We start from the raw sequence: 25201 nt of genomic DNA on the forward strand, positions 1-25201 counted from the left end.
ATAAGGAGAGCCGCCCAGCGCGAAAGAAAGTGCAGCCTGCCCAGGAATGGCGCCGACGACAACAGAAGCGGACAAAGACACAAGACGCAGCAAATAGACACAGAGAACAGACAACCGGGGGGGGGTGGGGGGAGAAATAAATAAATCTTTAAAAATAAATAAATAAAAATATTGTTTAAAAAAAAAAAAGAAAAAAGAAAACATTTTTTAAAAAAAGATCTAAGCATGTAAAGATAGTGTAACATTTGGAAGTTTATCATGTAATTTTTACATTAAAGCCAAATTACTACCTTAATAGATCTAGAAAAAGAATTTAGTAAAATTAAAAATCCATTCATACTGTATAACATAATGAAACCTCATGTAAAATATGAATATGGGTGATATTGCATATATAAGACTGTTTTTACAAAATATAAATACATATTAACTATAAAGAAGGAAACAATAGCAGCTATGAATGGCAGGGGTAGAACAGAGAAGTTGAGAGGTGATGAGTTTTGTTTATTTGGTTGGTTGGTTTTTGTTTATTATTATTATTACTGGAGTAATAAAAATGCTCTAAAAATTATTGATGTGATCCCAATTACCATTATTTGTACACTTTGAATGGGTTTATGCTTTATTAATATGTATTAATAAAAAACATTCATGATAAAAAATTAAAAACTAGCTAACTGGGAATCAGAGATTCCTTGAAAGAATATCTATCTAAAACCTACAGCAAAAATTAAAGTTCATAGCTAAAGTCCTAGAAGTATTATTTTTAAACTTAGGAACAAGGCTAGCCAGTCATTATTTGCGCATGATATGATTGTTTATATAGAAAACCCATGATCTTCTAGTGACAAATTCTTAGAATTAAGAAAATTATACAACATTTCTGTATATAAAATTATATAAAAGTTAATTGTATTTTTATATACCATACATATACTTAGAAATGTATATGTAAAAGAAATAACATTTAAAAAAACATCTGGTATGTACACAACATGAGAGATAGTTTCCCTTTTCTCATGTAGTACCACTTCTTTCTACATCATATCATAAAAGCAAGAGCAACAATGAACTTAGGAGGGGAAAAAAAAGGAAAAGCTCACAATCTCCAGTTTCAGTAGAATTTGGAGAACTATAATTTACAGACTCAAAAAATACAGAAAATACAGATATGCTCAATCAGCAAAGATTGGCACAGAATTCATGTGGGACAAGTGTAACAGAGGTAATATGGGAGGGAAGAGGATGTGGCTCAACTGACAGAGTATCCGCCTAAAATATAGGAGGTCCAGGGTTCAAACTCAGGGCCTCCTGGCCCATACGGTGAGCTGGCCGACATGGAATGCTGCCACGCACAAGGCGTGCCATGCCATGCAGAGGTGTCCCCCATGTAGGGGAGCCCCACACACAAGGAATGCGCCCTGCAAGGAGACCCATCCCATGCAAAAAGTACAGCCCACCCAGGACTGACACCGCACACATGGAGAACTGATGCAGCAAGATGACGCAACAAAAAGAGACACTTAAATACAGCAAGAGCAGAGGGATTTGGGGTGGACATGCTGAAATAATGGTGGAGTACAAAGAAGATAGACAGAAATAAGGAAAATAATCCAAAATGTGACAGGTCTCAGAAAAAGTCAGTGAAAATATATACTCCGAAAGAAATTACTACAAATAACTGGACCAGAGAAATCTAACACCTTCCATGATGTGTGATAAAAGGTAGCAGCCCACATCAAATAAAAATTATTCCAAGATAAAAGGTGAGAAAGGGCAACAATTAGTACTAGAAACAAAAAATCACCAGAAAAGAATTTTGCCTTGGAAGAGATGAAAGTTTTGACAAAATTGGAAGGAGCACGATGGAAAGTAAATGCTATAGGAAAAATCAGCAAGGAATATAGAGTGTAGAAATAGGAAAAGTAACCTACATTAAAATAAAGAGTTTAAAATTTTGAAAGAAAGTAATAAATATGAAAAGAAGTTAAAGGAGTCCCAATATGCAGATAATTGGAGATTCCTTAGGGGAAAAACAAATATTTAAAGATATATTTCAAGAAAATTTTCTTGATAAAAAAGAAGCTATAGTCTATGTAAAGGTAACTGTGGGCTGCAAGATAGAATTGACCCTGAACAGTTAATACCAAGGATATCATAAAGTTATTGTATTTTAATAATTAAAAAATCCTTTGGGCAATCTGGAAAATATATCAATTCACTTTCTTTAAAGGAAAAAATTCAAGCTGCAAAAATATCAGGCTGGCAACAGATTTCTCAATAACTATATTTAATTGAGTAATTAATACTCAAAGAAAGAAGTAAGCCAAGTTTTTGATACCCAGACAACCTGTACTTTGAGGATAAAGATTATAAACAATTTTAAACATGTGAGAACTTAAAAACATATTGTTTCATAAAAAGAATATACACCATGTACAAGTGAGATAAGATATGCAAGACTGGTTCAATATTCAAAAATAAATATATGTAATATATCGTGAAGTAAAGAAGAAAATTCATATTATCCTATCTATTAATACAGGAAAAGGATATTGTTTCAGTGAATCCTTCTTGAGAAACTTTGAAAGTAATGCTTTCAGCCTTTAATATGCATACAGATTACCTGGGGATCTTTTAAAATACACATTCTGATTCAGCTGGTGTGAGGCTGAATTCTGCATTTCTTACAAGTTCCCTGGTGATCGTAGAGGTATGCAAACTACAATTATTTGTTTTTAATTTATCAAAGTATATCACTCATACATAAATATACGTAAACTAAGTGTATAGTAATAGTTGTGAACTTTCGAAACAAATATACATGACATCAAAGAGGACTCTCATGCCTCACCATACCACCAAAACCTTTCAATGTTGTGAAACATTTTTAACTAATGATGAAAAAGCATTCTCAAAGTATTACTATTAACCAAAGTATCTTATATTTGGTGTATTTTTTCCAGTGTGTTTTTCATTTCATTTATTGTGCCTTTCATTTCCATAAGATCTGCTTTTTCATGTATGCTTTCAAATTCTTTGTGCTCATTCCAAGTCTTCTTAATATCCTTCATCTCTCTAGCCATGTCTTTGAATTTATTAAGGAGATTTGTTGAACATCTATGATTAGTTGTCTCAACTCCTTTATGTCATCTGGAGGCTTTATCTTTTTCCTTTAACTGGGCCATCTCTTCCTGTTTCTTGGTATGGATTGTAATTTTTTGTTGGTGTCTTGGCTTCTGGCTTACTAGATGAATTTATTCTGGATGCAGTTTCTCTCTTTGGTTTAGGGCTTTTTTGCCCTTTCTCCCTTGCTGGTTATATAGTAGGAGCCAAGAATGTAGTTAGTGCTATAAGCTGTGGAGGCTCAAGCTGTCCACTTTGTCCCAAGGACACATGAAGGTTTTCCCACCTTTCTCCTTTGCCAGGGGTAGGGGCAGAGCCACAGATGTGTATAATAATCCAAGTCATGCAGACATAAACTGTAGTTGCCCAGAAAGACTGGACGCCCCTTTCTCCCCTGCCTAGGCTGGGGATGGAGCTGCAGGTGTGGATAGTAGTCCATGCTGTGTGGGTCCAAAATGACCACAGTTGCCCCAGTAAACTCCCCACTATTCAGTCTGTGCCAGCATAATATACCTGCAGTTACCCAGAGAGGTTGGTACAGATCCCACCACCTTCCTCCCTGCCAGAGGTAGGGCTGAAGCCCTAAACTAGGGCTGCAGTCTGATCTTGGTGGAAAGAAGTTGGTGCCTACCATCACTGTGATTTTCAATCAGCCCCACTTCCCCTCATGCCAGTGGCAGAGTCAAAATGATAGTTACTGGTCTCTCTCTGACTTGGCCAGGTTCAAAGTTTAGGTGTTCTTAGGGTTATACTTTAGCCAGCCAAATGTACTAATCAGTAGCTGAACTTGGTGGCCATCCATCTCTTCCTCCCCGCTTTTTGGGAAATGGAGTTTCCAACTCCAGCCACAGAATAGCTCCTTAGGCTGTTTGGGCTGTTAGAGTAGGATGAGCATTAGCCTCCATGTCATGGCCTATATTTTCCTGGAGAGGCTGGCGCAGGTCCCCCCAGATTCCTCCCTGTTGGAGGTGAGGCTGGGGCTTAGGCTACAGCTAAAATCCAGTCTGGATGGAAAGAAGCCGGTCCCTACCAGCACTGTGATTTTCAGTCCATCCTGCTTCCCCTCATGCCAGGAGTGGAGTTAAAATGGTGGCTATCAGCTTCTTTTGGACTTGGACAGGTTCAAACTTTAGCTCTTCTTAGGTTTATGTTTGCCCACTGAATTTACTAATTAGTAGCTGAAGTTGGTGCCCAATCATCTCTTCCTCCCCCGTTTTTGGGAAGTGAAACTTCCAATTCCAGCCATGGAATAGCTCCCAAGGCGCCTTGTGCCTCCAGGGGAGGGATGGACATCAGCCCCCATGGCCTATAACTCTTAAATCTTCTCTGCAGATGCACAGTACCTTCCTTCCATTCTTTCAAGGATGTTTCTGGATGCTCTTCTGGTCTCCTGGAGCCCCCAAACAGATGCTTTAGATAGCTCTGTGTGATTACTAATTGCCCTGTAGCATGAACTGACTCTAGGAGCTCCTTACTCTGCTGCCATCTTGCTGGTTATTCTGCAGACTACAGTTTGAATAACAAAATGTTAGAGGATAAATTACAATTAACCAAGAAGGAAACCACAGCAAAAGTACTGGTAGTGGGCATTGTGTATTCTTAAATGTAAAACTAAGACAAAAATGAATATGATACAAATGCAATATTATATGCCCTAAGATATGACATAATAACAAAAGATGAAAGGTGAAAATAGGAATATGGGAAGTAAAATAAGTACACCAGTTGCCTAAGTTTGGGAGACAAAGGACTTCATTCAAATCTGATAAAATTTTAAAAAAAGTAATAGAATATAGGCATATTTAATAGTAGAGAAATAAACACGAGAAAGATCATTTTATTGGCTCATATCAAGTAGTGGTGAACAAGGAAGGGAAGAAAGAAAGAGAACAGATGTTTATTTCTCATTGGAGGCAAATAATAATGCTATCAAAAGAAACAGAGTACAAGGTATTCTATAAGTTATATTGTATTGGTAACCACTAGAACAAAAGTGCAAATCATCCTAATATCAGAGGAACCACACTCAAAGCCTAAGCAAAAAAAAACAGGCTGCTTGAAAACAACCTAAAATATGACTGAATTCAGAAAAGACATCATATTAATAGGTTTTAGTTCACCTATTTAAAAAATTCAGATTGGATCATAAAGCACCAGCCAAATTTATATTGTATGTAAAACACAACCTAAAATAGAGATATTCATGAAGGTAGAAAATAAAAGCATGCACAAAGATGTACCCAGAAGCATGTACATAAAAAGAAAGTAGAATATATGAATTTATTAGACAAAGTGAAGTACAGATCTGAAGCAACGAAGGGGATTTTATAATGCATAAGGGTACAGTTAATGGTGATGTGGTATTATAAAATATCCATGCATCAAATACACAATAGCAGTGTTCATTAAAGAAATATAGAGAATCGTATTTTAATTTACCTCTCTGTATGTGATAGACCAAGTACATAAAAACTGAGTAAGGATGAAGACCTAAATATTATTAAAGTAGATTCATTAACATATGTTGAATCTTAAATATTCCTGAAAGTAGAGAATATGGTCATTGCACATTCACAAAGAAAACCTCAATAAAATCCAAAATTGGAAATCGTACAAACAAAAGTTATGATCATGATGCAATAAAACCAAAAGATAAATAATAAGAAAATCAGAAAAAGAAAAGAACTCTAACACTGGGAAATTAAGAAACTTTCGTACAACTTTTAGGTTAAAGAAGAAACAAAAGTGCAGCATTTCTAGAAAATAACAATAATGAAAACAACATCACAAGTTACTGGGAGATGGATTAAGTAGCACTTATAGGAAAAAGTTTTAAATACTTACAAAAATGTGAATGAAAATAAATGTATGAAATATCTTACTCAAAAAATTCAAGGAACACAAAATAAACTGAAAGACAGCAAAAAGAAGAATTAATAAAGACTGAAGAAGAGGTCAGCAAATTAAAAAACAACAAATAGTAGGACTTATTTTTTTAAATTCTAGAGCTGGTTTCTTTGAAAAAAAGAAAATGAAATTGGTATGCCACTAGCTAAATTAATCAAGAAATAGAGTGTATTAGTCAGGGTTCTCTAGGGAAACAATTGATAGATTTCTGTAAATACTACAAGATTTTATAAAATTCTCTCACATGACTGTGGGGATGCACAAATCCAAATTCTGATTCTGCAAGCAGGCTGCAAACCAGGAGCTCTGATGATGGTCCTTGATGAGTTCCCAGGTGGCTGTCCGAAGATGAGCTGGAAAATTCTCTCTGAATGCTGAAATCACTTCCCCTTTTAAAGCATTCATCTGATTGGATAAAATGTCATTCAATTGCTGAGGGCAATTTCCTTGATTGATTGTAGATGTAATCAGCCATCTACGAAATGAACTCAATAATGACGAAGTCCATAAATGTCCTTGTTTGACCAAACAACTGGACACGATTACCTGGCCAAGTTGACATATTAGCCTAACCATCACAGAAAATGGTTAAAACATAAACATTCAAGAAAGAAGGAGAAACAGTCAGGGAAACCAATAAAAATTAAATAATAAGAAATCACTTTCTCAATTTTGTGTAACTAATGCTTAAAAAAAACAAGAAATTAGTAATTTATCAAAATATTATGCCCCCAGACATAATAGAAAAACTAAATACCCTAATTTACATATAATAAATTCAGAAAAATGTAAAGCTGCACCCCAAACAAGAACAGTTTCTTAGAAAAATCTACCAACTCTTTAAGAAGCAGATAATTCCATTGATGTTTAAGTGTTCAAAAATGTTGAAAAAGAAGGAAAGCTTTTAAAAATTTTTTCAAGAAAGTCAGGAGACTATTGATTGCAAAACCTGTCAGGATTGCACAGAAAAGGAAAAGCCAGACCAGACACTTCAGAATATTGATGCAGAAATCCTAAATAAAATGTTATCAAGCAGAATACATTAGAACATCAAATTAATAACATACTACAGTTAAGTGTAGTTTGTTCTAGGAATGTAAGGAAGATTCAGTATCAGTTCATTTTATTAATACAACTAAGATGAAAGTCATGATTATTTCTATAAACAATGAAAAGACATTTCAATGCTCATTCTTGATTTTTTAAAATTTGATAAATCAGATAAATAGGAATAGATCTATGATGCTTAATTAGAAAACTCTAGAACCATTAGCATTTGTGGTAAGAATTCTAACTAAAATGGCCCCATGATTCCCACGGTCGAGGTGTCCACATCCTTGTATATAATCCCTTTCATTTGAGTGTGGGCTTAACTCATGACTTGCTTCTAACCAATGGGTTTTGATAAGGGGAAAGGGATTATTCACATATAATTAATGGGTCTCTCTAATCAGTTGATTTTGAGTTAATCAAAAGGGAGATTATCCTAGATGGGCCTGATCTAATCAGGCAAATCTTTGAAAAAAAAGTCCAGTTTTCCCTTATGAGAGAAATTTACCTGCTGACCTTGAATAAGTTAAGCTGCCATGTGGGAAGAGAGTCACATGTCAAGGAACTATGTGAAGCCTCTAAAAGTTAAGAGCGGCCCACAGCTGACAGCCAGCAAGAAAATACAGACCTCAGTCCTAAAACCACAAAGGACTAAGTTCTGCCAATAACCACATGAGCTTAGAAAAGGACCCCAAGCTCCAGAAAAGAAAATAGCCCAACCAGCACCTTGGATTGGAGTCTTGTAGTCCTGAGCAGAGGACCCAGCTCAGTCTTACTCATATTCCTGGTACATAAAAACTGTGAGATAATAAATGTATGTTGCTTTAAACCACCAAGTGTGAAGTAATTTGTTATGCAGCAATAGACAATATTTATCGTTGAAGTCAGGCTCAAGACAAAGATGCCCAATATCACCATTATTATTTATTAGTACAGACATTGCAATTATACAAGAGAAATAAATCATTGGTAACTTGAAAAGAAGAGAATAAACTATGGCTGTGCAGGAAATATTATTGAATACGTGAAAATCCCAAGAAAATTAATTGAAAAACTATGAAGGCTATAAGAAAACTCAGTAATGGAGCAGAAATCATATCTACAAATAACAACCAGAAAGAAGATATATTAGAAGAAAAGACCCAAAACACAAGTGCAACATAAAAAAGGGAAATACCTAGTAATTAATAAATATGCAAGATATATATAAATACAGCTTTAAAAATTAATGTACACAAAATATTTGTGCAAATTTACCATGTTTTGAATAGGAGGACTCAAACAAAATATGTCCATTTTTCTTAACATAGAATTTTAGTATGATCCCAATAAATATACTGAATATTTTGTTGTTGCTGTTGTTGTTTAATAAGTTGATCCTACAGTATATACAAGATGATCCCACTGTGGAAAAATTAAAAAGAAGAACAATGAGGGAAAGATTAACACTACTAGATAGTAAAGCATATTATAAAGTCTTGTTAATTAAAGCAGGGTGGTCATGAAGAGATATTCTAATGGAATAGAATTAAAGTTCCAAGTATACATCCAAATACAAAAGGGACTTTTATGTGATAAAGAATAATCTCAAATCAGGTAAATAGTCAAGAAATGATTTGGAGATAATTGAAGAGTGATGGAAGGGGGGGGGGGATGTTGTGTTTCCATCAGGATAAATTGTAAATGAATCAAAGATTTAAAAGTTTATAATGACCTGGGTAAGTCCAACGAACCGGAGAGTAGGAGTTGCAACTTTGCTGAGGCTCAGGGTTGGACTTAACCAGGTCAGCTAACAGGGGGGTGAAGATGGTCAACCACCACAACAGGGAACCGAGAGTGCCTTCAGCTCCAAGCAGGAGAATCATATGCATCAACCATGTGGGATCTAAGCCCTCTCTCGATATAGAGGTGGAGTGGACAGCTACATCCTAGGTTCCACAGGAGGGAGGAATAAAATATGGATTACAGTGAATTTACTAGTATTCGACTATAGAACTATTGTGACTAGTAATGGAAGAAACTGTAGCATTTATGTGGAGACAGTGGCCACGATAGTTGCTGAGGGCAGGAAGAGGGAAGAAGAGATGTATGTGGGGACATTTTTTGGACTTGAAGTTGTCCTAAATGATATTACAGGGACAGATGCTGGACATTATATATCCTGCCATAACCCATTGAATGTACTGTGGGAGAATGTAAACTGCAATGTGAACTATAATCCATGTGGTGCAGCTGTGCTCCAAGGTGTATTCACCAAATGCAATGAATGTGCCGCAATGATGAAGGAGGTTGTTGATGTGGGAGGAGTGGGGAGGTGGGGTGTGGGGTATGTGGGAACCTCTTATATTTTTTAATGTAACATTTTTTTTGTGATCTATGTATCTTCAAAAAAATACAATAAAAAATAAAAAAGTTTATAATGAAAATATAAAAACTGGAGAAGCAGCCATGGGGAATTCAAGTGTAGCTTTGTCACAGGAAAAGCCTTTAGGATCTAAAATAAGCAAAGACAATGACAAACTGGGAAAAAACAGTTTGCAATTAATCTCCCTAAATTATGAAGAGCACTTAAAAATGAATAAGAAGGGAAGCGGACTTGGCCCAGTGGTTAGGGCGTCCGTCTACCACATGGGAGGTCCGCGGTTCAAACCCCAGGCTTCCTTGACCCGTGTGGAGCTGGCCCATGCGCAGTGCTGATGCGCGCAAGGAGTGCCCTGCCATACAGCAGTGTCCCTCACGTAGGGGAGCCCCACGCGCAAGGAGTGCACCCCGTAAGGAGAGCCACGCAGCGCGAAAGAAAGTTCAGCCTGCCCAGGAATGGCGCCGCACACACGGAGAGCTGACACACAAGATGACACAACTAAAAGAGACACAAATTCCCATGCCGCTGACAACAACAAAAGCGGACAAAAAAGAACATGCAGCAAATGGACACAGAGAACAGACAACTGAGGGGGGTTGGGGAAGAGGAGAGAAATAAATAAAAATAAATCTTTAAAAAAAAAAAAAAGAGTAAGAAAAAGGGCCACAACCCAATATAGATTTTTTTACAATATACTTTTTAATTTTTTTGAAGATATTTAGATTACATAAATGTTACATAAAAAATACAGGGGATTTCCATATGCCCCACTCCCTACCCCATGCACATTTTCCCACATTAACAACATCTTTCATTAGTGTGGTACATTTGTTACAGTTGATGAACACATTTTAGAGAATTGCCACTAAGCATGGATTATAGTTTACATTTTAGTTTAAACTCTCTCCCACACAATTTTTGTATGACAAGATGTATAATGACTTGTATCTGTCATTGCAGTGTCATTCAGGACAATTCCCAAGTCCTGAAAATGTCCCCATATTACACCTATTCTTCTCTCTCCCTCCCCTTAGAACCTCCAGTGTACACTGTCTCCACCATCAGTGATAACAGTTCTTCCATTGCTAGAATCACAATAAGGCTATAGTAGAATAACAGTGAATCTACTCTAGTCCATTGTTCATTCCTCAATCCTGAAGATTCTGGGATGGTGATGCCCACTCTGCCTCTAATTGAGAGGAGGCTTAGATCCCATGGGGTGGTGGTTGGGACTATCTTGTTTGCAGTTGCAAACTCTCTCTGTTCCTTGGGATGGTCATTGTCCATCATCATCTCCTTGGTAGTTGTCCTGGGTGAGTCCAATAAACTGGAAAGTAGGTGTTGCAATGCTGTTGAGATTCAGGGCCCACCTGGCACATGGGAAGCCCAAAGATTTAGGTCTCTTGGACATATATCTATCCACTCTAGTATTAACTATAACTTCAAATAGAAGGGGCAGAAGAGCCATGTATAGGAAAACTACAATTGTGTCCAACTCTGTCACACTGGGGAGCATAAATTCCAAAGTAGAGCCTACTGGCAGGGCACTACCACCTCCACTTCTAAAACATTTCCACTGTCCCAAATAGAAACTCTGTTGTATATTTTAAGCCTTAACTTTCTATTCCCTAGCCCCACTCTCTCCCCTGATAATCTATATTCTAGATTCTGATTCTAGAGTTTACTTATTCTATTTATTTCCTATCAGTGAGATGATAAAAAATTGTCATTTTGTGTCTAGCTTATTTCACTCAACATGACATTTTCAAGGTTCATCCATGTTGTTGTATGTATCAGAAATTCTTTTTATGGGTGAACATTCTACTGCATGCATATACCACATTTTGTTTTTCCATTCATTGGTTAACGAATACCTGGGACTTTCAGGTATTGGATACCAATGTTCACTGAGGCATAATTCGCAATTGCCAAAAGATGGAAGCTAGCTAAATGTTTTTAAATAAGAACTTTAAAAGTTTTGCTTTTCATACTTGGATTTTTAATTTACCTGGAGTTAATTTTTTGCTGTATGGTATGAAGTAGGGGTTCAGTTTGTATTTCTGATGGGATATACCATTTTCTCAGTACCATTTATTGAATAGTCTGTCTCCACTATCCTGCAATATCTGCTATCTGTATAAAGTATCCCCATATACATGTTTCTGGCTCTCTACTTTGTCCCCTGCTCTAATTTTCTACCTCTACATAAATACTACACGACTTTAACCACTATAACTTTATAATAATACTTGGATCTGATAGGGCAAGTTCTTTCTACCTTTTTACTCTTGTGTATTTTAGATCCTTTGCTCTATCATATAAATTTTAGGATCAGCTAGGGAAGTTCCACAAATAGTCTTATCTACATTTTTATTAGAACCGTACTATATTTATGGAGGTGGTAGTGGTAGCACAACATTGTGAACATAATTAACAGCACTGAAATTTGTGAATGTGGTTAAAGGGAGAAATGTTTAAGTTTTATGTGTGGTAATAGAATAAAATTTTAAAAATTATCCGTGGAACTGCATAGCGAACTGTTCTAAGTCAAACCATGAACTATAGTTAAAAATACAATTATAAAAATGTTTTCATTGGTTGTAACAAATATACCACACCTATGCAAGTTGTTAATAATAGGACGGTATATGGGGATCCTGTATTTTATGCAGGATTTTCTGTAAATCCACAACTTTTCTAATTAAAAAATATATACATGAGAAAATCTTTATGAGTTTAGGTGGATAGACCATGACCATGATATTTTAATAACCCAAATGCACGAACTATAAAAGAAAAAAAATTGATAAAATTTTGCAGTCAGGGTCATTGTTTTTCTTTTAAACAGGAATAGTTTCAGTGGAATCATTTAAGCAGAAATCTCAGTTAAAGTGGTTTGAACAATAAATAGGTAATGAAGAAGTAAAGACAGGGAATGTTGACTCCTGTTTTGAGAAATTTCAATGGAAAAGGAAGGAATCTGAAGCAACTTATTATTTTGGAAAGAACACCTGACTAAAATCAGGAGACTTGGATTTGAGCCCCTGATTCTACCATTTATTACCCGTGAGACCTTGACTAAGTTCCTTAATCACTCTCTCTTGACTCACAGCCCAGCATTCCTTCCCTTATACCATGCTCCCCACGTCTTGAAAAATATTTAAACCACTGCAGCACAAAGTGTTCTGTCTTTCTCTTCTGTACATCTTGAACTGTTGTGAGAATTCAGGTGAGTGTCTCACAAGTCAGAGTCAGCAGATGCTTTTCCTAGCTCTTCATCATTCTCCTGACGCATTCTAAAAACAATTTAAGATAAACATGGACTGAAAGGCACCTTAAAGAATTCAATCCTTGTCTTTATACAGATAAGGAAACTTAGAAACTAAGGTGAAGTTCTCACATCACACAGTGAGTTGTTGACTGAGTTGCCTCTGGAACTCCCTGATTCCTGACCTTGAACTCTTCCACAGTATATCGTCTACTTTCTGTAAGTCTTCTTGACTACCCCAGCACCAGGTCTCTCTCTTTTCTGAAAACTGATTACATTTGATGTCTAAACATCTTATTCAGCACTTATTTACTATGTTGTTTTTTAGTTAGCTTTTAAACGTTGAGGCTATCTTTCCAACTAGACTGCAAGTTCTTCAAGGACTAGATTAGAGTTTTCTCTCAGGAAATATTATTTAATTGTGTCTAATCCTGAACAGGTCTCTTGGTTTCACATTTATAGTATAATGATATGGGTTAAATCCCATTTCAAGTACCATTATTGTTAAAATCACTATAAAATAAATCCCGTTTTTGACCTACTTTTTTCCCCAAACTATCTTCATCACAACAAAATTATAGTTCAATAAAATAAATAATTTATATAGAGTTTATCTCATCAGGATTGAACTTGTAAAATACTTGCTTTATGAATCCTACAGGGATATTGTGGAATAAAAAGAAATAAGTATATGAAAGCATTTTGAGAATAGTAAAACCATTTTTCATTTTTCAGAGAGCAACAACTCCATGATGGGGCAAGGCAAGAGAGGCGACCATAATGTGCTTTTTAAAAATCATTTATTTATTTATTTTAAGATACTTAAATTACATAAATGTTACATAAAAATATAGGGGGTTCCCATATGCTCCGTTCCCTACACCTCCCACAGTTTCCCACGTTAACAACATCCTTCATTAGTGTGGTATATTCGTTACAATTGATGAAAACATTTTGGAGCATTGCCACTAAGCATGGATTATAGTTTACATTGTTGTTCATTCTCTCTCCTGCACAGTTTCGTAGGTTATGGCAAGATATGTAATGGCCTTTATCTGTTGTAATGTTATTCAGGACGATTCTCAAGTTCCAAAAATGCCCCCATATTTCACCTGTTTTTCCCTTTCCCTACCCTCAGAACCTCCAGTGGCCACTGCCTCCACAACAATGATACTGCTTCTTCCATTGCTAGAATCACAATAAGTCTATAGCAGAATACCAGTGAGTCTACATTATGTGTTCTTAATAGAACCATTCTGAACAGAAAAAATGAGTTGTCCTGGCAGACCCCTGATGAGTTATAGGGTAAATACCCCATGGAGATGAAGAGTAATTGGCTTGGAGGAAAGAAGAAATGCTGGAGTAAAAAAATACTTTCAAACACAGTACTAGATAAGTGTTATTATAACAGATACAACTCAATCAACGTGTTATATAAAAAACTAATGGAAGGGAAAAGGCTGTGGCTCAATCAGTTGGGCTCCCATCTACCATATGGGAGGCTCTGTTCATGTCCCAGGGCCTCCTTGTGAAGGCAAAGCTGGCCCATGCACCGTGGAGAGCTGGCGCAGCAAGATGATGCAGCAAAAGGGAGACAAGTAGATACAGAAAAAACACGCGGTGGATGGACCAGAGAAGAGACAGCAAAAGAAAGGGAGCAAGCCACAAGGGGGAAATAAATAAATCTTAAAAAAAAAAAAAAAAAAAACTAATGGAAGAAACTAGCAGGAAGATTTAAAGTACCAAAAATTATACAGTGTCAATTATGAAAAGTTTAATTTGTATTATATTTAAGTTGTTTAACAAATTCATTGGTTTAAAAAGCTATTTCTATTTTTCTTATCCCTAAATTACTATAAAAAATTCTTCCAGTCTTAGTACTCGAACAATCCCTCGTTTTGCTATTTTAAATTCATAATATTGTTTTAAGAAAACTTTAAAAATCTGTATGAGGCAGCATTCACTAAATATGCTCTGTGCCTTTTAATTTATTAATATGCTCTTAAATTACTAAAAATTAATGCATTGCTCATTGTATAAATTTGTTCATTTTAATTATGGGTCTTTAGTGATTCACACTTTACTTCCTCCTGATAGTCCCCATATGGCTCAGATTTACTGCGTGTTAAAGGGGAGCAGCTAAATGCTGTTCTCATCAACAAGCTAACAGTGCAGGTGACTAAGTCTCAGACTGTATTTCAGATTTCAAGAAGGTAGGTTCATGAAAGAAGTAGCGAGCTGGAACCATTTGTACTTCATCACTCATCAAAATCTGTACATGGGGTTACAGCTAGTTAATTGCATGACCTGTTGTTTTTAGGATATGAAATATCAACTATGTTAACCTCTGAATGGTGATTATTTAGAAAAACATTTTATGTCCTAAGAAAATTTCCAAAATAGTGCTCTGTTTAGGGAAAATGAGTGAAAATTTGGAATTTTTATTAACTTATATTAATCAGGAACTTGAAACATTTTATTTTAAACACTGTAAAAATTTGGAGAAGGAGAAATAGAAAAGAGGAGGAAAAAACACTGGTGGTCTCACAACCCAAAGACAGTCTTTTTTTTTTTAAGGTTTGTGCATGGGCCTCCTCTATGTAGGGGACACCCCTGCGTGGCATGGCACTCCTGGTGCACATCAGCACTGCATGTGGGCCAGCTCACCACACAGGTCAGGAGGCCCTGGGTTTGAAGCCTGGACCTCCCATGTGGTAGGTGGATGCTCTATCAGTTGAGCCAAATCTGCTTCCCTCCAAAGACAGTCTTGATAACAATTCAGTATATCTGCCTCTAATAATTTTCTATACATGTATTTTAACTTTTTAATGAAAATTTCAAATATACAGCAAAGTTGAAAGAATTTAAGTAAATACCCATTCACTCAAAACCTAGACTCTGCAATTAACATTGTATTATACTTTGTATTTGCTTTATCACATTGCTATGCATCTATCTCTTCATCCACCAATTCCATTTTATTGTTTTATTCATTTCAAAGCAAATTGTAGACAATAGTATGCTTCTCCGTAAATAACACAACATGTGGATCATTAATAAGGGTTTAATAGTTGGTACAATTTTTCTTTTGAGGTAAACTATATACAATGAAATACAAACCTTGGGTGTACAATTGCTGAGTTTTGACAAATACCCTTATGCAACCCAAACTCTATCTAAATATTTGTATGTACTTTATATACTTGTAATTCATTTTTTTCACTTAATATTATAATTTAAGCATTTTCCTATTTATTACAAATTCATAAGTATAGTTCTTTGGCAGTATCTACTGATATTTAGATTTAGCTTTTTAATTTATCTTGAAATTATTCTGGTATTTTAATGTGAGTTGGAGGTTTAAATAGATCTTTTTCCAAGTTATTAAACCTATGGTCTCTTTGGCATTTATTATTTATTCTTACCTTCAGTGATATGATTGCTTCCCTTATATATGATTATCTGATCTATTCCATTCATTTTTCTCTATATATTTTGACTAAATCATTTTTCATGATGTGCCTTGATACTCCCTAAAAGTATCAATCATCAAAATAATTGTTGAGTTTTTTTATTCCTCCCCCTCACTTGCAGCTTGTTTGCTGTCTGCTCTCTGTGTCCATTCGCTGCGCGCTCTTCTGCATTTTTTGCTTTTCTCCCTTTTTGTTGCGTCATCTTACTGAGTCTGCTCTCCGCAGTGCTTGTGGGCCGGCAGCACTCCACGGCACCCAGGCCGGAGGCTCACCACTGCGTGCGGGCGAGCCTGCCTTCACAAGGAGGCCGTGGGACATGAACCCAGGGCCTTCCATATGGTAGATGGGAGCCACAGCCACTTCCCTAATTGTTGAATTTTTAATTAAACAGAATGGTTTTATTTTAGCCTCCGTGATGGAATTGGGGCCCAATGTCTGGCTATCCTCTGGCCCAAAATTTCACTTGTTGCATTTGAAACTTGATTTCCTTTTGCAGATTGCCAGACCCCAAAGCTGAATGGGAGTGTTGTTTCTTTTGAAAGCCAACCTCTGGTTGCCACCCAGTCTTGTATTCCTTGTCTTCCTTGCATGCTTTTGCCCAACTTTGTCCAAATGTTTCTATTCTGAAAGAGTTGAATTTAATACCAGATCCTGGTTCCTGTTACTCAGGGTCATAATCGATGATATGGCAGCAAAGAATTATACAAGAAGGGTTTTCATGTAGTATCTACAAAAACTTAGTTTGTTCAGTTTTGGATTAATAATTTTGATTTTTGAAATTGCTGTGGTGGTTTTCCATATGAGTGATATAAATTGCATACTCACAGTGACATTGATTGTGTCTAGCATTGGGTTTTTTTCGCCATTAAGGGAGGGATACCTTTGCTGAGGTATGCCAGAAGTCAGAGCAATTCACCACTCTCCAACTAGAAGATTTATTAAGTCACTTTAGTGCACCATTATATGCTTTTAGATAATAGAGAGTAAATTCAGAATATGGGTATTTATAATACTTATGTGGATATTTACTGACCTGATGCCAATTAAAATTGTCAGTGCCTGTATCCCGATATATTTACCACTTAGAGCCAGTGAATGTGTGTACATTTGGCTGGCTTGTGTAAGCTAAACTTCCTAAACTGAGATAGGAAGAAATCTATCAACAGAGAAATAGAATCCAGAGATTCCAATAAAGAAAAAACATTTTCCAATACAGCTGTTCCACAGAATGGGAGTAGACTTGGAAGTACTGAACTTGTTATTACTCTCTTTACTCAAAGTTTTCTGTCAAGAAGTCTAGGAAAGTGTTCCTGCTCTGAGGAGTGGAGGGGAGGCGTGGACCATCAGAATCAATTATTTTAGGTTTCTCTGGTTCAGCTAATTGTTAACTTTTGCTTTTGGATTAATTATGATCTAATGCAAAATTTTCTTTTTCTAACAGGAAATAAGAGAAAAAAAGAAATTTTGCAAGATGTATATAGAGGACCTTGTGAAGGAAGCCACAGAAATCAACATGAAAAATGAGGCTTTGCAGAAGCTTTGGCCACAGATGTTCATTGAGCTTGTTAGGGATGCGGTCATAGAAATCCGCAATAAAAATTCATATATGAAGCTCTGCCTCCAGCAGATAACTGACCAAAAATAGAAATAGCTTTTAGTTAAGTTGATTTTAGCACTTTCATTTTTTTGATGCTTGACAATATATGGGATAAACATGTTAAAAGAACAACAAAATAACACTCTCCTTCAAACTAAAAAGACTAGAATCAAAGCGTCATTGCTTACTGTTTTCATAGTTAAAGGTCAAGAAGAAAGAAGGAAAAAGGGAAAAAGGGAGGATTCGTTTCCTTTATATGATAACCAAATAACCTTATTAGGGAATAAGCAGTTTTAGAGATGGCTTGGGCCTTGAGTAGGCTCTGCATTTGCAGTTCTCGCTTTTTATTGATGCCCCTGCTATAGTCCAAAGGACTTAGTGTTTGCACATGGTTCAGCAAGAGTTGCTTCTACCCCATTTCAGCTGATAATCTTGTTATTTGCCTTTTTATGTCATTTTTTCAAAGCCAAAATCTGTTCTTTTTATGAGCAAAGAAAAAACTTACTAATAAATTAGTTTAAAAAAAAAAAAGTGTTTGCCTCTTTATTCCAGTTAGAATTATCCCATTTATTGTATGCTCCTCTTTAGTCAGGTAAGTTCCCTGCAGTTCACTTACATGGAAGGAGGTCCCATTTTTCTAGGGATTCATCCTCAGGATACCGTAGTATCCTGGGGGTTAGTGTAGGTGAAAACTATGAAAATGAGTTAAAACTGGGGCAGGAAGAAAATCCTTTAAGGACTCCTGTAAAAGTAAAATGCAATTACAAATCAATAAGTCTGCTTCCCTGAAACATGTTTCCTTCTGTTGTTAGCCAGAGGCTCTTTTTTTTTTCTTTCAGATAGGTATGTGCACCTGTACCTCAGAAATATTAGGGAAGCATGGGTGAAAGTTTTTAATTGTACTATTTCTATTTGATGGCCATACAGGTAAACAAGAGGCAAGAAAGGGTTTTATCTCCTCATGTTAGTGAGGAGGGTGGTTCAGCTCATTACCATAGCTACAGATGAATTTCAGTAAAAAAAAATCTTATATGTTAATAAATAGGAATTTTCCAGTTGGCTCACATTTTGCCTAGCAGCTATTAAGGTAGCAGGATCACCAGGATGTAAGAAAACAAGAAATGTTAGAAGAGCCAAGCATACAGAGATGCTTGGAAGGAAGCTGGGGAAGCTGCTTTGGTGTCCTAAGAAAGGTCTACCTCTTTATAAGCTGTTGATCACTCTTCCAAAGGAAGGAGTGCTCAAGTTAAGTAGGTTAGCAAACTATTTCAGAATTTGGCCTTTTAAGTTCATACTGTTCTGAATTTGCATCGTGGTCCTTAAGCTATCAGCTTAACTTGTGACCCATCTGAATTACAGTTTCCCAATCGTAGTAGCTACCTCTTAATATTGGTGTGAAGATCTAATGAGAGAATTCGTGCAAAGCATTTATCATAATACCTGGCACACAGCAAACACCCAATGAATGGTGTTATTATTCTTTGGGGAACAGCTTGAGCCACAAGATTTGTGCCTCAGATGACCCTTCCACCTTCCTAAATGGGAATCTGGACTATCTCTCATCTTGCTGATGGAAGGTGATCTCTCCAGGAAGGTGATCTTTTCTGGGACAGAAATCAAATTCCCAGTTCAAGGTGGTAGTAACAGGAAAGTCAAGAATATCTTGGCCTTGACTCACATAAGAACTTGACTTCCTCAGAGTTGTGGTGAATTATTCACTTGCTCTAGATTTTACAGGTGAGTGGCTTGGCTGTTAATAATCTGTCTAGCTTCCTGCATCCTTCTTCTCACTCAACCCTCTCCTTCCCACTGCTGAAGGGACTTGACCCTCACATGGATTTTCGACCCTCTTCAGTCATTCGGCGAGTGAACTTAAGGAACCCTAGGTCAGCACTCAATGACTTGGCACAAGACTACCAAGCAGCTACTGCCCCTACCCATCCCATCTGCTTTGGACTATAACAGGCTTTCTACCTTGTTCCTGAAGCCAAACCTCCTTGTACCTCAGCTTTTGTCACTTGGGCTCTCATTCTTTTGTACTCTTGTCTGTCCCCACTATGCCATAATGATTTCTACTTTCTGAACTCTTATATTGTCTGGTTCTAAACTCCAAATGGCTGTGTTCTTCCCATGTACAGTAGTTCCTATCACTGCAGCTCGGCTTCCACTTGGCCTGCTGAGTTCCTAGGTAAGGATAGTTCTTAGACAATGAGGACAGGAAGACTTGAACCTAATAAGTCTGGAATCAAGTGAGGGCCCTATATTAAGGTGGGAATTCTTGGAACAAGTTGCCCCATCTTCTTGGGTTTTTCTGGGGTCCTCAGGATTAGGAAGCTAGGCACCCCATGGTTAGAGACTTCCCAATTTAATGTGTGCTGAAGGAGTACTTTTCTCTCAAAAGACCTCAGGCAGAAACAAATCATTGTAGTTAGCTCAAATTCCAACATGTCCTGTACCCCCTGTTTGGAAAGATACTGTACCCCATGTTCTAGTTCAGCAGCTCGGTGGTTAAGTGTGTTGCTACATCTGGGGATGTTGCTAATCGTGGAGTTGGATCTGAGGCTGGTTGTTTGCTGGGTTGCTGAGTCTGAGGATGCTGCTTGTGTCAGATCCCCACTTCCCATGCCTCACTCCACTGAAGTCAGCAGACCTGGCATGTGAAACAGCACAGCCTTAACCTGCTCCGAATCTATTCCTGATCAGGTCAGAGAATATATTGGGAATCATATTCTCCTCCACAGAGTAATAACATTAACAACTAAGATTTATTGAGCAGTGTCTTGCATTGTCTAAGCTCTTCACGTGCATTATGTCATTTAATCTCTGTATCAAGGTTCTCCAAAGAAAGAGAACCAAAAGAATGTATGTGTTTGAGTTGTATTTTTAAGGATGTTATTTTGAGGAACTGGCTCACGTGATTGTGAGGGCTGGCAAGCCTGAAATCTGTCAAGGGGACAGCAGGCTGGAAACTCAGAGAGAGTTGATGTCGTAGTCTTGAGGCAGAATTTCTTCTTTTCCAGGAAATCTCAGATTTTTGCCCTTAAGGCCTTCAATTGATTGATGAGGCCCACCCACATTACTGAGGCTAATTTATTTTATTTGAAGTCCACAGATGGTAGATGCTAATCATATCTACAAAGTACTTTCACAGCAATATCTAGACCAGTGTTCGACCAAAGTACTAGGCACCATAACCTAGCCAAGTTAACAAGTAAAATTAACCATCACAATCTCCTTATACTGTGAAATACATATGATAGTTGTTCCCATTTTAACATTCAAAAATCAGGACATAGCTTAAGTAACTCACCCAAAGGTATTTCAGGAAGCAAAAGTAAGAGAGAGCTTGCATTCATGACTACTTTTAGTCCTAAGAATTTGGCATCTGGGTAAACTTTTGGTGACCAAGGTCTTTTTTCTAATCTGCTTTCTTCTGCAGTTTTGCTAAGGAGTGAGATGGCACCTTCACATCAGATAAAAGATGGAGAATTCTCAAATATATCTACATGTAAAACATTTTATAGAACCTCATATGTATATAGTATTATTACTAATTTAAAATTATAAGAACACATGTAAAGTACTATATTGTGTAAGAATACATATATATGAAGTAAAAGTATAAAAATATTGGCCTGATTTAAACCAATGATGTGTAGAGAATTGACTTGGTGTGTAGGGGAAAGAGCAAGGGTAAAATTAGGGTGAGCATTGTAAGGCTATTGCAGTTATCTAGGCAAGAGATGATGGTGGCTCCAATCAAGAGGACAGCAGCAGAGGTGGCAAGAAGTAGTTGGGTGTTTTTTTATAGGTAGAGCTAACAAGATTTCCTGATACACTCCGTGCCTAATCTATCAGGAAATCTTGTTAGCTCTACCTATAAAAAGAGTGTAACAGGCAGGACTCAAGGAAGACTCCAAGGTTTTTGGCTTGGGCAACTAGAAAGGTGGAGTTGTCATCGCCTGAGATGGGAGCAGGCTATAAATGGAGCACATTTTAGAAGAAAGATCAGGCATTCCAGTTTGGACTTGTTGAGTTTGAGGCAGTTTTTGGGTATCCAAGGGGAAATGTTAAGTAGGTGTGTATATATCAATGGGTCAAGAGTTAAGGAGAGAAGTCTGGGCTGGGCTAGAATTATAGAATTGGGAGTCATCGACATATAACAACACTTGTTTATATTAGCTTTATATTTAAGAGAATAAACCTCTGTCACTTGTTGTAATTAACAATCCAAGTTTATTTCCTTTTAAGTTCTATTTTTTATTTATACAAGTTTTTCTTTCATTTGGTTGTAGTCAAATCTCTTACTGTTTTCCCTTACTTCTTTCATTGTTTTTAAGCTTACTCATAGAGCAGATAAAAATTCACCTATATTTCTCCCAGGTTTTTATTTTAGTCTTTGATTCCCTGCTTATCTATTACTTACATTTGTTGAAAGAAGAGAGGAAGGGAGGGAGGGAACAAGGGAGTAAAAAGGAAGGAAGGGAGGGAACCTGGCCGTTTAGAAAGGCAATGTGCAAAATAGAATGCAGGAGAGACTTCTCAGGAAAATAAGTTTAAACCTTGGAGAACAAAGGTTAGTTTTCATAACCTGCTTTTATAGATCAGCTGGAGATGAACTGGTTACTGTTGCCAAAAAGTTCAGAGCCAAGTTTGAAACTTGATCACAGCAACTATGTTAATCAATATTGGTGGCATATTTGTTATCCTTAATCTAGATTTTATGATTATGTTTATGTTTTCCTGACTCCCTGTATGTGTCTTTTGTTGCAAACTACCTTGACTCCTTTATAATATAAATAAATGAGCTAAAGCCTGTCCAAAGTTCCAAAGAATATATGACTCCTGTATTTCTTGGGCAGTGAGATAGTTTGCAGGGTCTCCTCAAGAGACAATGAAACTACTTATTAATTCCATATACCAGTCTCTCTAAACTTTGAGCAGTTGGAGAGTTGATTTCTTCTCTCTGTTTATCTTGAAATATTTCATACATGCAGAAATATAGAGAGAATTTTATCTCAAATAAATACCTTGTATCCACCTCCAAGAAAAATAGATCTTAATATTTATCCACATTCACATCAGATTTTTAAAAACTAAAACATTACAAATAGAGACGGAGCCCCTGTGTACCCCTCCTTCCCTCCCTGGAGATAACTGCTGTCCTGGATTTGATACTTATTATTCAGTCATGTTTTCATACTATTCCTATTTATGCATGGACTGGTTTGAGTCTTTTGTGGTTCCCAGAAAATTACATTCTTAAACTAACCCATCCCTCTGATTGGATTGAATGCAGATTGGGGCCTTTGATTGGAGTATAATACTTCAGCAAGGCATGCCCCAGGGTGGGTCTCAGCCCCCTCGCTGGAGTCCTTTATAAATGGGGGAAACATGCAGAGACACAGAAAGAAAAGAGAGCTGCCGTTTTATCCTGCCATGTGAAAGAGGACTTCAGGATCACCTGCAGCTGCAGAAAGACAGAGAAACCCCAAGAGGCTGAGAGAGAAGCCAGAGGCTGCAATCAGTGGAGCAGCTAAAGCTGAAGCAATGAGGCCCAGTGGACTGAGAGGGAGACAAACCATGTGCCTGAGCTCAGGAAGAACATGAGCATGGAGGAGAAACCAGAGGCAGGCTGCCATTTTGCCTTGCCATGTGGCACAAGTCCAGGATTGCCAGCAGCCAACCCTTGGAGAAACAACATCTCTGATGATGCCTTGATTTTGACAACTTCACAGCCTTGAAAATGTAATCTCTACCTTAATAAATTCCCATTATAAAAGACAACCCATTTCTGGTATTTTGCATTGGCAGCCATTGGCAAACTAAAACAAATTATGTTTCTATATTTTCAAATTTTAAATAATGGTATATTGCAATATGTATTTTTCTGCAGATTTTTTCACTCAATATTTTGTTTCTGAGAATTATTCCTTATTGATGGGAGTAGCTCTAATTCATTTTTACTGTGGTTTGATATGCTGTTGTATGGCCAGTGCAGAATTTAGGTATCAGTTTTCCTGTTTGTGGACACTATTACAGAAATACTGCTTTGAAAACACCTGTTAACATGTGAGTTTGGGGGGTGACAATGTGCAATTAGCAGTAAAATTTGTAAGCCATATGCATATGTTCAAATATATTAAATATCGTCAAACTGCTTTCTAAACTGCTTTATATCAGTTTATATACTCACAAGCAGTGAAGACAAATTCCAATTGTTCCACATATTCACCAACAATTAGGATTTAAATTTTTGCAATCTGGTGTGTTAATAAGAAGTGTGTGTGTGTGTGTTCTTGAGGTAGATTTGTGCAGAGAAGAAATTGCTCCAGGGATTTTCAAATTTCAAGATAAAGTTTACATATACTGAAATGCACTTATGTGTACAATTTCATGGATTTTGAAAATATAATTAACATCCCAGTTAAGTCATAGAACATTTTAATCGCTGCAAGAAGATTCTTTTAGTCAATATCTGACCCTCCCCTGATTTCTTTCACCAACTTACCATTGATTAATTTTGCTTTTCTGGAACTTTTTATAAATGGAACCATGCTGTATGTACACTTGTGTCTGGCCTCTTTTGCTCAGCATTATTTTTTTGAGAATTATCCATATTGTTGCATTTATCAGTAATTCATTGTTTTCTATTTCTTTGTATGAAGATGCCACAATTTGTTTATCCATTCCCTTGTCTATGGATATTTGGATTGTTTCCAATGTGGGGCTATTATGATTAATACTTGGGACTCAGGGCCTGAGTGTCCCCAAAGCTCTTAGCACATACCTGCCTGTGTGTCCTAGATATAAGTCAAAGATTAACAATCCTCTCTGGAGAGGAAAGTGTGTGTAGATGGCATCAAAATAAACCGTAATCTCCTCAGAGCAGTAAAACTTTATTCCTGGGATAACATCAGCACACCACATATGTGCTGTCACAGCAGAAACTCTGTTCTCATATCCAATAAAATGCCCTTATTCTAAAACTCTTATTCATCAACCTTCATTTTTCTCTTTGCGGAGCTCTGTCTTCATTCTCCAGACCGCCATCTCCAGAGACTTTCTCCTGTTTCTAAAGTAAGTCCAAATAAAGCTTATGCCTGACTCAGTGCCAGGTGCATTCTTTGGTTTCAGGGCCTCCCCAGCTTGTGCCCTTCAGGAGTTGGGTTGGAACATACTGCTATAAACGTGTCATACAAGTCTTCTTGTGGAGTGGAATTGCAGAGTCCTTTAAAAGTTAAGAGTTTATAAAGAACTTTTTTTTTTTTCAAAGTGCTTGTACAATTTTATACTTCCTCCAGCAATGTATAGAGTTCCATTTAACCCACGTATTTGTCAACATTTGTGTTGTGAACTTCTTTTTATTTTCAGCTATCCTAGTTTGGCTTGTTTAGCTATCTAGTTGTTGCTTTAAT

The 25201-nt window shown here is 36.8% G+C and overlaps 1 protein-coding gene across 4 annotated transcripts in view; it reads left to right on the forward strand.

The window, feature by feature from the left end:
• LRRC49 (leucine rich repeat containing 49) overlaps positions 1–18314 on the forward strand; it is a 244464-nt gene extending 226150 nt beyond the window's left edge. For all 4 annotated transcript variants that reach the window (XM_012522402.4, XM_058294430.2, XM_071214267.1 and 1 more), the window contains one exon: positions 17628–18314. In XM_012522402.4, the coding sequence (XP_012377856.2) occupies positions 17628–17831 (204 nt within the window). In that variant the 3' untranslated portion in view covers positions 17832–18314. The remainder of the gene's footprint in view (positions 1–17627) is intronic.
• The last annotated feature ends 6887 nt before the right edge of the window (positions 18315–25201 follow it).

The sequence above is a fragment of the Dasypus novemcinctus genome, chromosome 3 (genome assembly GCF_030445035.2).
Source record: "Dasypus novemcinctus isolate mDasNov1 chromosome 3, mDasNov1.1.hap2, whole genome shotgun sequence".
Classification (NCBI taxonomy): Eukaryota; Metazoa; Chordata; class Mammalia; order Cingulata; family Dasypodidae; genus Dasypus; species Dasypus novemcinctus.